Source organism: Tamandua tetradactyla, chromosome 5, assembly GCF_023851605.1.
Source record: "Tamandua tetradactyla isolate mTamTet1 chromosome 5, mTamTet1.pri, whole genome shotgun sequence".
Classification (NCBI taxonomy): Eukaryota; Metazoa; Chordata; class Mammalia; order Pilosa; family Myrmecophagidae; genus Tamandua; species Tamandua tetradactyla.
This window is the reverse complement of record NC_135331.1, coordinates 33,371,957-33,388,581: the sequence shown is the minus strand read 5'-3', so window position 1 is coordinate 33,388,581 and position 16,625 is coordinate 33,371,957. Positions and strand designations below refer to the sequence as shown.

Below are 16,625 nucleotides of genomic sequence, written 5' to 3'. Positions count from 1 at the left end.
GGAAATTTTCAGTGATAATTTCTTCCATTAGTTTTTCTCCTCCTTTTCCCTTCTCTTCTCCTTCTGGGATACCCACAACACGTATATTTGTGCGGTTCATATTGTCCTTGAGTTCCCTGATACCCTGTTCGAATTTTTCCATTCTTTTCCGAATAGTTTCTGTTTCTTTTTGGAATTCAGATGTTGTATCCTCCAAATCACTAATTCTATCTTCTTTCTCTTTAAATCTATCATTGTAGGTATCCATTGTTTTCTCCATCTTTTCTACTTTATCCTTCACTTCCATAAGCTCTGTGATTTGTTTTTTCAGTTTTTCTATTTCTTCTTTATGTTCAGCCCACGTCTTCTTCATGTCCTCCCTCAATTTATCGATTTCGTTTTTGAAGAGGTTTTCCATTTCTGTTCGTATATTCAGCATTAGTTGTTTCAGCTCCTGTATCTCATTTGAACTATTGGTTTGTTCTTTTGACTGGGCCATATTTTCAATTTTCTGAGTGTGATCCGTTATCTTCTGCTGGCGTCTCGGCATTTAGTCAGATTTCCCTGAGTGTTAGACCTCACAGGTTGTAAGATTTTTCTGTGAGATCTCTGGGTTCTGTTTTTCTTATCCTGCCCAGTAGGTGGCGCTCGTGGCACACGTTTGTCTACGGGATCCACCAGTAAAAGTTGCTGTGGGTACTTTAACTCTGGAGAACTCTCGCCGTAGGGGAGGTTTGGCAGCCGAAGCGTCTTGGAAGAGTGCCAGCCGGCCCGGGGGTCCGAATGCGGGGAGGGTCGCCGGCCGCTGCAGCACGTGAGAGCGCCCGACCAAATTTCCTAGTCGGCCCAGGGCGCCAAGCGTGGCGGAAGGGCGCCAGCTATCGCAGCCCGGGAGAGTGCACTGTTCCCAGGCGGACCGGGGAGTCACGTGTTTGGAGGGAACCCCCTGGTCACCGTTCTCCACAGTCTGGGGATTTCTGACCCAACTCTTTCAGTTGGTCCGGGGGGCCTCACGTGGTGGGGACGCCAGCCGCCGTGGCCTGAGGGGACCGCCTGCCCAATTCTGCCAGCTGGCCTGGGAAGGAGGAAGGGAGGGACTCTAGCCGCTTGCCGTCCCTCCCAGGAAAGCCCGCGTCCCTCGGTGTTCTCACCGGAGCTGGTTCTCCCAGACAGTCAGCCGTTCCAGGATGGGGTACGCTGTCCCTTTGATCTCCGTTGTGGCTCCGGGAGCTGCTCTGTATTGTCTCCACTCCCCCAGTAGCTGTTCTGGAGGAGGAAAGGTGAGGGCCGCAAGGCTGTCGAGGCTGGTGGCGGAGGAGCCGGTGAAGGCTGGGGAAGAGGGCACCGTGGTGGTTGGAGAGCCGCCGGAGCAGGAGGGGGAAGAGGGGAGAAGGAGGGCGGGCGGGTCAGCTGCTGCGGGGCGTGGGCGCCGCGTGGCGGGCCGGCGGAGAAAGAGAGGGGAGAAGCTTAGACCTAAATTTTAAGTAGGCTTGAACTATCCTTTGTGGGGTTAAGTTTCATATGAATAAACCCCAAGACTCGGGGCTCAGCCTATAGCTTTGGTTGTCCACACTGCTTGTGAGAATATTAAGAATTCAATTTGGGGAAGCTGAATTTCTCCCCATATTCACCATTCCCCGAAGGGAACTTTGCAAATACTTTTCCACTCACTGATCGAACCTACCCTCATTTTTGAAAGACAGTTACTTGATACAGAATTTTTGCTTGGTGATATTTTGCTTTCACTAGTTTAAATTAAATATGTCTTCCCACTGCCTTCTTATCTCACGGTTTCCAAAGGGAAAGCAATACTTAATCTTGTTGAGGCTGCCTTGTATTGACATGTTGCTTTTGTTACATAGCTTTTACAATTCCTATTTGGCTTCAATAGTTCGATTATAACATATTTGATTATAACAGGTGTGGTCTGTTTGGGTTTATCCTGTTTGGAGTTTGCAGAACATCTTGGATATGTATCCATGTCTTTTGTTAAATTTTGGGGAAATTATCCCCATTATTTCTTATTTCGTTTACTAAGCCCTACCTTCTCTATATAACTCTACCCATCACCTTTGATCTTTCTATCCCACTCTTTAGGGGTATCTGGGCTACGGCCATTCTAACTTTTTCATGTTGGAAGGGTCTGTCAGTAATATGGGGTAGGGGGATGGAACTAACTGATGTTCTGGAGAGGCTAGGCCTTCTAGATTTCAGGACTTACCTGGTAGGACCCTATTTTTAAAATCTTTGTTCGAAATGTCCCAGGTGTGGTTTTCCACGTTGATGTTTTCTAATGCTTAAATTTTCTCTCTTGCCTGGGCCATCACTTCCTGTTTCTTTGAATGTTTTGTGATGTGTTGTTGAAACCTGGACATTTTGATATTTTAGTGTGTTAATGCTGGAATTTAGACTGTGGCCATTAAGCTTGTATTCAGCTAGTATTGTAATAGAGCTTTCCTTCACTGCCAGGAGCTAACAAAAAAAGAAAAAAACATCTTTCCCAGTCTTTGATTTCCCTCTCTCCTTCTGGGCTTAGCTATGCAATGAGTTTGGAGAATTGTTCCTGGTCAAAGCCTTAGGGCCTTCCTGATCATTTCTACATATGTGTCTTGTCTTGGTCATGGGTGTATAACTCTAGGAATTTCCAGATTATATAAAGATATATATATATGTATCTTCCCTAGGAAACTGTTTCTTCATGTTCTTTTTCTTCATGGTCCTGGACACTACGCTATATGTTCTATAGTCAGCAGTCCCTTGCTCCAGGCAGTATGACATTACTCTCTCTCTCTCCAGGCAGTATGACATTACTCTCTCTCTCTCTCTCTCTCTCTCTCTCTCTCTCTGGTGTTATGTAGGCAGCCTGGGAGCTGACTTTTACATGCAGGGCAAATTCTGGGCCAGCAAGTCTTTTAGGCCACAGAAGACAGCGAGGGGGCCAGACATGTATCTCCCATTTTGTGCATGAGGAGTAAGTACTTTGCTCCCTTTGGAACTGGGAGTGTTGGAGAATGGACCAGCCAGTGTGCCACAATATTCTACTGCCTATTGCTTTTATGTAATGTTCTCCTTTATTCACCACTCACTCTGTATGCTGCTTTGAAAGGATGTATGTCCCCTAGAAAAGCCATGTTTTGATCAAAATCCCATTTCATAAAGGCAGAATGATCCCTATTCAATACTGTATGTAATTAGATCTCTCCCTGAAGATGTAACCCAATCAAAAATGGTTGTGAAGCTGGATTAGAGGAGATGCATCTCCACCCATTTGGATGGGTCTTGTTTGGTTTATTGGAGTTCTATACAAGAGGAAACGTTTTGGAGAATGAGCAATTGAGAGAGAGCAGAGAACGACATAGCCACAATAAGCAGAGAGCCCACAAGCCAGCGACTTTTGGAGATGAAGAAGGAAAATGCCTCCTGGGGAGCTTCATGAAACAGGAAGCCAGAAGAGAAAGTCAGCAGATGATGCCTTGGTTGCCATGTACCCTTCTAGCCAAGAGAGAAACTGTGACTGTGCTCACCATGTGCCTTCTCACTTGAGAGAGAAACCCTGAACTTCATCGGCCTTCTTAAACCAAGGTATCTTTCCCTGGATGGATGCCTTTGACTGGACATTTCTATAGACTTGCTTTAATTGGGACATTTTCTCAGCCTTAGAACTGTAAACTAGCAACTTACTAAATTCCCCCTTTTTAAAAGCCATTCGTTTTTTTTTTTTTCAGAGAGAATTTGATGCTTTATTAAAAAAATACTTGAAGGGAATAAAAGTTAATATTTAAAAAAAAAAAAGAATTTGTTTACAAAGTAGTGCTGATGTCAGGGGGAAATTGTTTAATCAAATCTTCAGTCACCTGTGCTGAGATTCAAGGTATTTGTCCCAGTTTAAGAATCACTCTGGCACCACTAGATGGGGTCAGAGCACATCGTTTCTAAAGCCATTGGCTCTTTTTTCCCTCTTTCAACTCTCACTGCTAATTTTTTTCCTCTTTACAAAATTTGAACCTCGTTTTGAAAATTCACAAAAACCTTGTTACTGAGTAGCGTTACTTAGAGTTTTCCCATCCACTTTTATTTTTATTTTATTCGTATAGGGTCATTAGTTTTGATAGTCTGATGTTCAGATAAAGCTTGAAGTTGAAGCCCAGAGTAATAACTAAACTTAATAGAACTGATCTGTGGTTTTAAATTCACTAACAGTGTATTTATCTAATATCCACATACTGAGTTTGAGATTAAATGTCTCTTAAATATGTTTAAAAAGTCTCCATTCCACAGTAGTTCTCATCCATCAGTAGAATTTTTTTACCAGTCCTACCCACTTATACCTATACTTTCTGATATTGTTAAACTAAGCGTTATTTTCATGGATGACTGTGAAATTTGATGCAAGGGTCAAACAACTAGAAACAGAAATGGAATGTGTAGAATTTCTTTCTGGGTTCTGTATGAACTAGTTTATATGAATGGATTATGCTCACATTCTTTTATGCCTGTAGCTTTTTTCAAAGGAAAGACTTAAGTACAAACTACAATTTTTAAAATGGCTAGAGGGTGCAAGGGTAGTTCAGTGGTAGAATTCTCGCCTGCTATGCAGGAGACCCAGGTTCGATTCCCAGTCCATGCACTGCCCCAAATACAAACAAACAAGCAAACAAAAAACAAATAAAAATTCAACAAATGGTGCTACAATAATGGATACTCATATGGAAAAATAATGAAATGTGACCCCATCATACAACATACAAAAAAAATGTCTAGAGCAGTAATTAATCAGTTGGATAATACTTAATCATGGGTTATATTTTATAGTCTGCTAGTCTTCCTGTTTAGCATTTGAAATTTAGCCTTGTGTCTGTCTGTACTGAATTTACTTTTGCTTTCTATTTGTTGCTCGCTGCAGAATTATTCTCAGCATTTCAAACATTTGCAATCATTGATTATTACTGAATATCAGCAGCATACTAGGTGCTAAAAACTTCAATTTTTTAGGGACATTGTAGTTATCATTTTGCTATATTATAGACTTCATTATTATACAGTCAGCTCTTGAATATTAGGAGTAAGGAACATGATAGCAGAACCTGAGTAAGGAAAAAGGATGTGGAAACCACACATCAATTAATGTTAAGTTGTTAAAAACACTGAAAAAGTGGTCAGACTTCAGTTAGAGAAATGGATGAAGCTGATCCGAGTAGGACTAAGGTGAAGTAGACTAAAAAGTAAAAGGATGATATTGACTGTATTTTAAAACTTCAACTTCTGTGTGAGACCAAAGGAAGAGATGTTTATTTGGTACAAAATTTATATTTTTTGGAGCAGACAATCTAATCTAATTTGTGTGGTTACCTTATGTGAACATCATAATTACATGGAACCTTGAATAGGGAGTAAGATCTTGTTGGTTTGTACAGGTTGGTGTGATGCTCTGGTATATCCCAGAGTAATCTAGGCAAAAGATTAAAAATTATTTGTGAAGTCCCCTTGAGGGACTGGGGAAAAAGGTAGAAATATTAAACTTCCCCACCTGAGGAAGACCTGATATTCCCACAATCTTGGGGACTGCCAATTTGATGGACTGGGCCCTCAGTCTTGTGGCTTGCCCTTATGCGGCTTATTCCTGCAAAGGAGAAGCTAAGCCTTCTTATGATTAGGCTTAAGACCTACCCCCAGAGAGCCTCTTTTGTTGCCCAAATGTGGTCTCTCTCTCTAAGCCAGTTTCGCAGGTGAGCTCATTGCTCTCCTCACTATGAGAGACATACCCCTGGAGGGTAGAACTCTCGGGCAACATGGGACATGACTCCAAGGGATGAGCCTGGCCTTGGCATCTTGGGAGTGAGAAAGCCTTCCTGACTGAAAAGAGGAAGAAAAATGAAACAAAATAGTTTCAGTGGCTGAGAGATTTCAAATAGAGACTAGAGGTCATTCTGGAGGTTATTCTTATGTAGTATATAAATATCCCTTTTCAGTTTTTGGTGTGTTGGAGGAGCTAGAGGGAAATACCTAAAACTGGTGAATATAATCCAATAGCCTTGATTCTTGAAGATAATTGAATAACTATAGAGCTTTTAAGGTGTGACTGTGTGATTGTGAAAACCTTGTGACTGACATTATCTTTATCCAGTATATGGACAGAGGAGTAAGAAAAAAAAAGAAGACAAAAAAATAATAGTGGGCAAGGGGGGCATGGGGTGTTTGGGGTGTTCTTTTTCACTTTTATTTTTACTTTTCTTTTTCTTTCTTTTTTTTTTTTTTACATGGTCAGGCACTGGGAATCAAACCCAGGTCTCTGGTGTGGCAGGTGAGAATTCTGCCACTGAGCCACCATCACACCACCCTACTTTTATTTTTTTGAGTAATGAAATGTTCAGAAATCTATTGTGATGATGAGTACACAGCTATATGATATGAACCATTGATTGTACAATTTCAATAATTATGTGGTATGTGAATATGTAACATATCTCAATAAAATTGCATTAAAAAATTAATGTTAAGTGCCATTTACATCCCTGAAAATGATTTGATGTTATGGAATGGGATGTTAAAGAATTAAAAGAAAAACATTGTAGTAATGAAGAAAAAAAGTACTGTATGATTTGCACAAAACCATTTCAATCTCAGACTCAGAGGGTGTTAATCCTGAAAGACCACTTGATGACTGAAGAAGCTGAGACCCAGAAAGGTTAAGTGACTTACCCAGCACAGCAGGTTTGGATGTTTTATAGCTATTTGACTAGGCTATGATTGCACTCATGTTGTGAGCTAAATTCCAAAGATAGGTATCGTCTTCTTTGCTTTTGGGGGATTATATTGTTTTTATAGCATCACAACTGTATTATTTCTTTTTGCATTGTCATCTGTCGGCTGACTTTCAAGGGCCTCAATTTCCGTATTTATAGCATCATAAAACCTGTGCATTGTACAGAAAAATAGAGATTTACAGATGAAAAAACTGAGGCCCCTTTGAGCTATGGGGTTCACCCAAAGTTCAAGGCCATTGGTGGTGGAAAGAGGGGTCTAGGATCCAGATCTCACCTCTGTATTCAGTGCTGCTCCTTAGCCTCTCTCCACTTCACTGGGAGGGATGCCAGGAGCTGCAGACATAAGGACTTCTTTCTTTCCCTAAAAAAAACTATAATTCTTCTTGTTTTGAAAGACTTAACACAGTTTAAAACCTCCGTTTTGTGGCTGCCCAAGGTGCTGTGATTTGTTTCTTACCAGTCTCTTTTGTTCTGTGGAAAATTTTCCCATTTGATTCTTTGAGATGTAGATTTCCTTGCCAAGGTATTTTTAGAGAGAGGAAATCAGGATGTGTCACCAAAGGGGGGAAATATATACCTTAAGGCCTAATTATGCAATTAGAATTTTAATAAGGAGTGTCATAAATTCTTGCTTCATTGCAGTCATTACATAGAAGACTGTTCTACTCAGAAGCCTCATCTAGTTAACACCATCATTATCATCATCAGCAGCAGCCAACCACTAGCATTTACAGAGTGCCCACAGATTATGCAGCACTTTCTTGGGTTCTGGGTAGCCCTTCTTTTCAAGGAGTTTGTGATTTTCAGAAATTGCGGGAAAGATAGTAGTCTGGGAAAAAGACAGACACCTCATTTTTCCATATAAGTAAGGTACATATTACTTGTGTATTTCATATTGTATGGAAGCTGGGGGGAGGATGCCTGGGATATCTGCGAGATATAGGAGCAGATCTTAGAAAGGTCTAGTAACAGGTAAATTGAAGCACATAGGTTTGCTGGCTTGGGAGCAAACAAGGCTGGGTTGTACCAAGGCAGGGCAGAATTTTTGGCTTAGAATTGATTGAAGGAGGGAGAAAGCAATTGGTGGGAGGCCTTGAAACCAATAATTTAAAATAGAAAAAAAAGTAAGGTATAGAAATAGAAATGATTGGAAAGCTAGGAGAGGAAGATTACTTGCTGTGGTTGATTATGGCAGAATCTAATGGGGCAAGAATATGGAATTGTTTTTTTGTTTTATTTTGATTTTTTGCAAAGAGGAGGATTCAAGTCTATGAGATTTTGTCCCAGTTTCAGTGAAGGATGTAGGGATTGAGATTGGTAGAGTAAACAAAAATGGATCTCATTTTTGCTAAGATTCTACTTCTGTTTGGAGGATCCCTCTTTCCCTCATGTTGAGAAATAATGGCTGAGTAGGAGTGGTGTTTCTTAAGTGCAAAAGGAAACAGTATAACGGTTTTGCAGTTTAAGCTGATGAAACCAAGAATCTGCTTTTCTGATGTGGTGGTATCACACACTGAGGTGGGAGAGTCAGTGTTATAGCAGTGTTCCTGCATTTTTTCATCCTTCTGGATTAAGCAGAATAGGTTTTAATAGAACTCATTATTTACTTGCTGTATAACAAAAATCATTTTATTAACTCTTTCCATTTGTTTATCTGGTAAATTGAGGCATTTGGTATTTAATTTTTAATAATGCACAAATAAAAGTTATATTTGGGTTTGGATTTGGTACATTAACATTTTAAAATAAATTCTCAAGTCTTCTACAAATTGGTTTTTGTAGGTCAGCCATAATTGTAAAGGTCAGTGATGGACCAACAGTGAGAGGTTGTTGTAGTTTACTAGCTGCCGAAATGCAACACGCCAGAGACGGATTGGCTTTTGATAAAAAGGGACTTATTTCATTAGTTCTTCAGAGGAAAGGCAGTTAACTTTCAGTCGAGGTTCTTTCTTACGTGGAAAGGCACAGGGTGATCTCTGCTGGCCTTCTCTCCAGGCCTCTGGGTTCCGACAGCTTTCCCTGGGGGATGATCCCTTTCTGCACCTCCAAAGGCCTGGGCTGAGCTGCGAGTGCTGAGATGAGATATGCTGAGCTGCTTGGCTGTGCTGTTGCGCTCTCTCATTTAAGCACCAGCCAATTAAATCAAACATCATTCATTACAGCAGGCACATCTCTTAGCTGACTACAGATGTAATGAGCAACATATGAAGTTCAGTACCATTGGCTCATGGCGACAGCAACAGAACTAGGTGCCTTCGCCTGTCCAAGTTAACAACTGAATCTAACTACCACAGAGGTGAAATCACAGTCACCCTTGGTTTTCCATTTCTGGAATAATAATGAACACATGGCCCACACTGGTGCCTGGGCAGCCTTGAGAGGCGTAGTTCCTTCTGTTGCTCATATCTGTAAAGAAGCTAACCTTTTGAGGATTTTCATATAAAATGTTGGGGCAGCTTCTGAGCCAATTAGAAGAAACCCTGATCAGCAAATGCTTGAAAAGATCTGGGTTTTCCAGTTCTCTTTCATCTTCTGTGGAATAGACAGCCAGTCAAGTAGCATTCCTTGTGTGGCTGATAATCTAGTCCCATAGACCTCTGTGAAAAGGAATGCTGCTTCTCTTTGGGTTCTTATGCTTAGGCATTTCACTCACAAACATCCAAATCTGGTTATCTTTCTTCAAGAAAGCTTTTCTTTTCTGACTTTGGCCTTTTCCCATCTTGTGGCTGGGTTTTTATTCACCTTACACTGTTGTATCAACAAGTACAAGGGATTGTATTGTTAGTGACCCCATGGCCCAAAGAAAGCAGGGGGAGAAATGAAATGTGAAGGCTGCTAAGGAAAAAACAAATGGCTGTTTTAGGGTTTTGAGTCTAAAACTGGCCAGTTGTAAAATGGCTGTCAGTAGACATCACTCACAGTGCTTACCCAGTTAATAAACCTCAATTAGCCCCACAGAGTATTGGTGCCAGTTGCTTCCCATAACAGAAAAGTGCTGCATTCCAGATACGTTCCTGCTGCGAAGGGTAAGTGCTTAGTGCTATTTACTTAAAACATTCTAGGTTGATAAATTACAAGCACTTCACTCTGAGTAAAGCTCATAAATTCAGTCCCTACAAAAAATAACAAGCTGACAGCACTTAGTCCTGTTTATAAAGTTCATGCACATCTATCTTTGATACAGGCACAAGTATATATCTATGAAATAGCACCACAGCATGGTAAAGTAATGGGCAAGCACAGCCTCTCTGGCAAGAAGTGTTGTACTTCTAGATTCACTGCCATCATCTCCTCTGCTTGAAGGGCATCTGGAGGGTGAGGCGTGGAGAGAGGGAGGTTGCATACAGTAGAATCCAGATTTGTGCTCCTTCCTGTCTTTTTTTCCCCTTGCAAGTCACCGATCTCTCACCCTCTATCTACCTCTTTTTCTTACTGCAAATTGAGAATCTGTCTCCAAAAGCCTCCCTCTCCTCTAGGATGAGAGGAGGCCAGGAGCTGTAGTGCTGTTCGTAGAGCAGTTTGATCACTGTGGCTGGATGGAAGGAGATGGGTTTAAAATGATTGTTAATCAGAACTAGAATCTGTACTGTTTTTGGCAGTCTGTTCAGGAAAAATGATAAACCCTAACAAAAAAGGCCTTTAGGTAATATAAGTGCAAGGTTTGGAAGGCTTGCATTCTATCAGGTGTCAGTAAAAGAAATATTTTAACAAAATAATAAATAACTCATCCCACTAGTCATACACTTCTTAGAGATTCTGGCAGGTATTGTTACAGGATGCTCTGAACCAGTGACTAAACAACCTGGGTCCTAATCGACTGTGGAGATTCAGCTTGTCACAGAGCATCAGGCTGAACCTGCATATTCAGTACTGTGTTGAACATTCAGTACTGCAGATAGGATAATTATGCTGCTTGTCAGATACTAGAAAACTGCAAAGAACATTCCTTCACTTTGCAAAGGCTTGGACCCAAGTGGCAGACATACAACAGTCTGTCTCTGGCTGGCATGACCTCTCCTTCCTCAGCCCCTTCACCACAGTACAAACTCCCACCTGGCTCTTGACGCAGCTCAAATGGTTCATCCTCAGTGAAGCCCCTCACCCCTCAGGTCCCCAGGCCCGAGTTGTGTACCCACAGCACTCTGTTCTGTTAGCATTTACCAGGTTGCATTTTTTGTCATCCATTTACCTGTCTTCCCTGCCAGACATGAATAGGGACAGTATCTTGTCCTGAATTCATCATTTATCTCTTATGCCAAGCACAATGACTAGGACGTAGTGGGTGTTCAATAAATGTTTGTCAAATGAGTGATGGTTTGGCTAGCTCAATGCGAATTGATGGTGCCCTTTCTGATCTGTCATCCATCATCTGTGGAGTGAAACAGGAGTGGGAAACTTTAAATAGTGTCATGTGAGGATGTAAGGAGAGGTAGGGTTAGAATTAATAACTTCCCTTATTGAGTATTTGCTGTAAGCTGGGCACTGTTTTAGACTTCTAATGTGTATCAATGCATTTAACTCTTAGATCAATCCTCTAAGACAGGTTCTGTTTGTTGTCCCCATTCTGAAGCCCAAGAAAGTTCAATAACTTGCCCAAGGTTACACAGTGACAGAACTGAGATTTATACCAATGTTAGATAACCTTGCCTATTTATGCCTTTTAGACTGATTCCTTGATATAATTAAGCCCTAATATTATAAGGCATCCATCTTGTACATTGCTTTAACTTCTCTCCTGTGCATCCAGAATGGTATTCATTATATTCCATCCTTGGGGGAATAGAGGAAACAGTCATTCAAATAACTTTCTGTGTTTCTGTGGTTCAGGTGAAGGAGGTAGTTTAGACAGTCAACAGATAACTGGTTTTACCTGGTAACTTTGTCTGTTTGGAAACACATCAGTAAACACTCTGTTTCCAGAAAAACTGAACTACAATATGTTTCATTACAAGCAAAAGCTACCCAAGCTCTCTTTTGCCTTCTAGACCCTTCTTTTGCCTATGCTATTCCCTCTGCTACTTCTCTACTTATAACCCCTTCCACAAATCCAATCTTCATTTGGCTCCTCTTCCTACCAGGAGTCAGTTTTGATGTCATTTTCCTACCCTTCCAGGACCAAGAGGGTCCCTTCCTAGGGGTTCCTACAACGCTGGTATCCCAGTTCTGGCACTCATGAATGTTGAGGTGCTGAAAACCAGACCTGGAGTTCATTGTTATGTGTGGTGTGAGGGAAGTGATTATCTGTTCTTGGCTCATTCTGCTTTCACTCATTCTAGTCCTGCTCTGTCAGAACTGAGACCATCTATTTTGTTCACCAGTTATCCCCCGCACCTTGTACAGTCCTTGGACATAATATATGTTCACAAATATTTGTTGAAGGAGTGAACGAATGAGGGTTAATTTTGCTGTAAGACTTAAGCCTTTGGTTTTTGAAGTAGTCAAGTCAGTTAAGTCAGCTCAGTTGAACATTGTTTGCTTTATCTTTGTGTACACACTTAGCTAGACACTGTGGGGAAGAAAAAATGACTAGTATTGCTTTTGTTCTGAGGTGGTTACAATTGAGGGAGACTTTCAGATGGCCATGAATCACTTTACAGCCCAGCACTGAGGACCAGCGATAAAATGGAAGAGAAGCATTGTCACATTCTGGCGGGTCAGCCAATTCACAAACCAAGACCTTCCTGCCACAGGGTATCCCAAGAGCCGCTGGAAGCGACTGTGACCAGCAGCTCTTGTTTATAAAAAGTAGAACCCAAATTATAAAGACTAAGTAAGCCTTATATGTTCAGGAAAAAGTGGTGAAAAGTACAACCTCATAAAGGTAACAACATGTTAAGGTTAGAGTCAATCAAATAAAAAAAATGCTCAGTTTCTTTAAGACTATTTTTTTAAATAGAGCTATGACTTTAAATAAAAAATATTTGGGACATTTCTACATGGTTTCCTCTGGCATCTTAACTTATCTTGTCTAAAGCTTAATTGTTCATCTATTGCCTGCCTTCCCCCCAAACATGCTGCTGCTCCTGTATTCCATCTCTCTCTTAACGGAACCACCCAGTGTCCAAATGAGAAACATGAATGTCCTCCTTGATTCTTTCTCCTTTCAGTCCCCACAAGCTTTCAGGCACCAGCTCTATGACTGCCTCCTTACCAATTCTCAGGCTGTGTTCTCTCCTTCCCACTGCCTTGTTAAGGCTTTATGCTTCTATGCTCCCTTCCTCCAAGTTGTTCTCTACCTTGTTGTCAGAGCACATTCCAGAATGCAGATCTGATTCCATCACTCCTCTTCCTGAGACTTTTCAAAGACTTCATGGCTTTCCCACTCAGCCAGCGGCATGCCCTTATTCCTGTCTCGCCCGCTCCTGCGTCAGGCTGTCTCAGCTTTCCAGAGACTTGCAGGTCCCTGAAGAGATCATGACTTTTTAAATACTTATTTCTTCCCCTCCTTTATGTATTCCCTCTTGTTCTTTAGACCTTCTTTGACCTCGGTCGTTACCTGTGTTTCCTACAGGAACGATGTTTACTCCATTTTGTATCCTCGGCATCTAACATTGCTTGACATACAAGAATTGCTTATAATATTTGCTGAAAGGCTAAATGGGAGGTAACAGAGGCTTTAATTCACAGTAAACTGTAAATTTCTGGCCCTACTGAGAATGGGGTTTGTTTCAGAGTTGGGAAAGAGTGACAGTACACCAGTTACTGGATAAGGTGGCTGGGGAGTGATGTGGAGAAAGAGAAGGAAAGAACACCACAGAGCAGGAAAAGAAGTGCTTACCTTAGGTCCGCATGAAAAAGCCCAGTTTCTGCTTGCTAAGAGTCTATGGCTCAGTTTCCTTATTTATACAAAACAGTAGATGATTACTCAGACTCATTTCCAACTCTGACATTCTAAGATTCTTTGAGTCAAAGTTATAAATCTAAGTAGGGCATTCTGAATTGGTGTGAGAAATTTTCCTCCTATTTTCACTTTATTGAAAGCTCTATGGGGGCAAAGACATTTTATTTTTGCATTTCAAAAACAAAGAAATAAAGGCGTATACAGAAAAACTGTATAAATACAATGTTATGTTGAGAATTTAAACTCCCAAATCAGGAAATTCTCTCATCATTCCCTTGGCAGCCTTCGTTTAGATGCAGGGTACATTCCACTCAGACAGGTCCGGTCGTGGCCTGAGTTATGGACAGCTAGGAATCGTTACCTTGATCTTCTTGGCCCTTGGGTGCTTAACTTCTTCAATTTAATGTCTTCTCTTTAGTGTTACATTATCTATGTAGCAAGATAGTCATTTATAATTTATATACTATGTACTGGCTTAAAATAGAGGCAAGAGGATAATCAGCATCCTGAAGCTTCTAGTTTTCCAAAATAACATTTCTTCAGTGAAGTCTGCCTGTAGGAATTAAAACCTGCTGTGAATTTAAAAACCCTCTGTCCTATTGTCTGACTAGAAAATGGGCGTGCCTACAAACATTATTAAGCCTTACAAAAGGGGAAAGGAAAGCATCTTTTTTAAAAAATAAAACCCATCATTTTATTTTACTCTCTTCAGAATTATCTCTAAAGACTTCACCTTTGTTGTGTTCAAGCTTCTCTCCGTAGTCTCAGAAAGAGGACAGAGGCAGAAGTAAAAGGACAGATAAGAGCAATAGCCCCGTGAAGGACAGAAGCCGGTGCCTACCTCAGCCGCTTGTCTGCTGCAGTGCTCGGGGTTCTTCCACTTAGGTTGTTGCGTCGCCTAAGAAGGGGTGGGCTTGCCTGTGGCTACCTTGTACAGATGCACTTTTTTCATTGATGTGTTTTTAAATAAAAGGCCTACTTGAAAAATCCCTCTAGAATCAGGTTTTAGTAAGAGCCAACCAGATATCAGGAAAACTTATTTTTTTCCTACTTGCTTTTATAACAACTCTCTCAACCTCAAAAATTTTCCCCGTTGCTTTTCAATATACATTTTCAGTGAGCCAGAACTTTGGACAGAGATTTGGTCAGGAAAAGGAGAGATGTTTCTGCAGTCAAGTGGTCTTGTTTTTCTAGTGTCTGGAGACCTGGTATTTGAATCCCAAGATTCCTTTGTGACCATTGTTTTTGTGATGTGTCTCATGTAATCATAACTGTGCCTGGGTGGGCATTTGGATGTCCATTTGATACTTGAAAAGGGTGGACAGAAGGAGGGCAGAAACAACAGCAAAGGGGTAGTACAGGAACATTCTGGGTGATTTAACTTGAAAGCCACAAGGTGGCAACATTTACTAAGCTGTGGCTTTATTAAGATGTTGAACTTACTTTTCAAGCTGCAAAATTGAAGAACCGAGAAAAGGGTTTAGCAGCCATTACTTTAGGTCTTTTTGAAATGAGGCTTATTGGATAAACACACTATATTAGTGTCTACCTGTCACCTTGCTTTAGATACTAAGAGTGAAATTGTTCCCTGTGACTATGGCAGGTTGCCTCCCCTTAGGCCTCAGTTCCACATTTGTATTAGAAGAAACCTGTAATTGGACTCAAGGTTTCTAATGCTTCTTTTTCTCTATGATTTATGACTTTGGTTACAACTTCCTCCCTTATATTACTTTTCAAGAACTTCTAGCAAAACCAGTCTTTAGACTAAAAAACCTACCTTTTATGAAAGGTCAGAGTCATGATTTAAAAAAAAAAAATCAACAATGAAATCCCAAGTAAATTATCCCTAGAAGCTAGCCAAATCCCTGGGTTAATTCAAGAGGCTTGACTCTCCTAAATGAGTATACTTATTTACCAGCTTTCTTAAATTAGCAGCTTTGGGGATATTAAGGCTGTAAGGAACTGTCCAAGGGAGGTATCGTGTATGCTTTGCAGTGATTAAGCCATTAAGTACTAATTGGTATTTTCCCACTCATGGTTTTGTGTAGGAAGCTTTAAAATTATTTAGGAATTCTGTGCTCATCAGCCAATTTAGTATCATCCCTACATTTTGTAATCTGAGAGTAAAGAGTACGAAGAAAAGGTTTTTGTGAGAATGGATTATGATTTTTGCTTACAGTATCCTTCCCTGTTGGTTTGTTATATTGCAGATGAAGTGGAAAGGGAAGGACCTGTTTGATTTGGTGTGCCGGACCCTGGGTCTTCGGGAAACCTGGTTCTTTGGACTTCAGTATACAATCAAGGACACTGTGGCCTGGCTCAAAATGGACAAGAAGGTTGGGCTTTGGATTCAGTGAAACGGGGAGGGGGGGCTGGTGTGTTCTCTTCCATATTTTTCTGAACATGCACCTCATTTATTTGTTTATCTTTAGAGCATTACATATACATAATAGAGAAGGGGGCAAGTTCCTAAATTAGTTAGAAATTAATTAGCACAGAAAGCAGATCCTGGAGATGCTACAGGTTTCCTACTCCACAGGCTCTCCAAGACAAGCAGTATGAACTAAGATTAAATTGTTGCCAGCTTAGCTTATTTATCCATTGTCACCAGGCTCATTACTTCTGGCTTTATGCCCTTCAATTTATTGAACCACTAGTCAAGATTTATGAATAAAAATTGCTATAACCTTTATACATACACACATACAAATGCATACATGTGCATATTTTTTACAATTTTATTTGTTTGAAAGATTCTCTTGGGGCTTTTGTTCTTGAGGGAATTTTTACGAGTCTTATAGAGAAACACCATGGCCTGACTTGGCTTAATCATTAATGTGAGTGAAAAGAGTAAAGAGTGCCCTAGTCTCTGTGTCCATTTTGTCTTCATGATTCTCTTGAGCTTCTGAGACATGGTGGAGAAGTCTGGAATGTGGTTTGGAAATGGATCCTGCTTAGGGGAACTGTCTTCTACGTGGGTTCCTATGTGCTCACAAAGGCACAATTACTTTTTACCTGCCTATCTCAAAAAGAAGATGGTT

At 40.8% G+C, this 16,625-nt stretch overlaps 1 protein-coding gene across 7 annotated transcripts in view; it reads left to right on the top strand.

Annotated features, from left to right (window-relative positions):
* The window catches only part of NF2 (NF2, moesin-ezrin-radixin like (MERLIN) tumor suppressor), a 131,982-nt gene that overhangs the window by 48,939 nt on the left and 66,418 nt on the right, over positions 1 to 16,625 (top strand). For 6 of the 7 annotated variants that reach the window (XM_077160623.1, XM_077160622.1, XM_077160619.1 and 3 more), the window contains exon 2: positions 15,795 to 15,920. In XM_077160623.1, the coding sequence (XP_077016738.1) occupies positions 15,795 to 15,920 (126 nt within the window). Of the gene's footprint in view, positions 1 to 14,956; positions 14,981 to 15,794; positions 15,921 to 16,625 lie in introns of those variants that run through there. The other variant, XM_077160621.1, reaches the window with a different exon arrangement.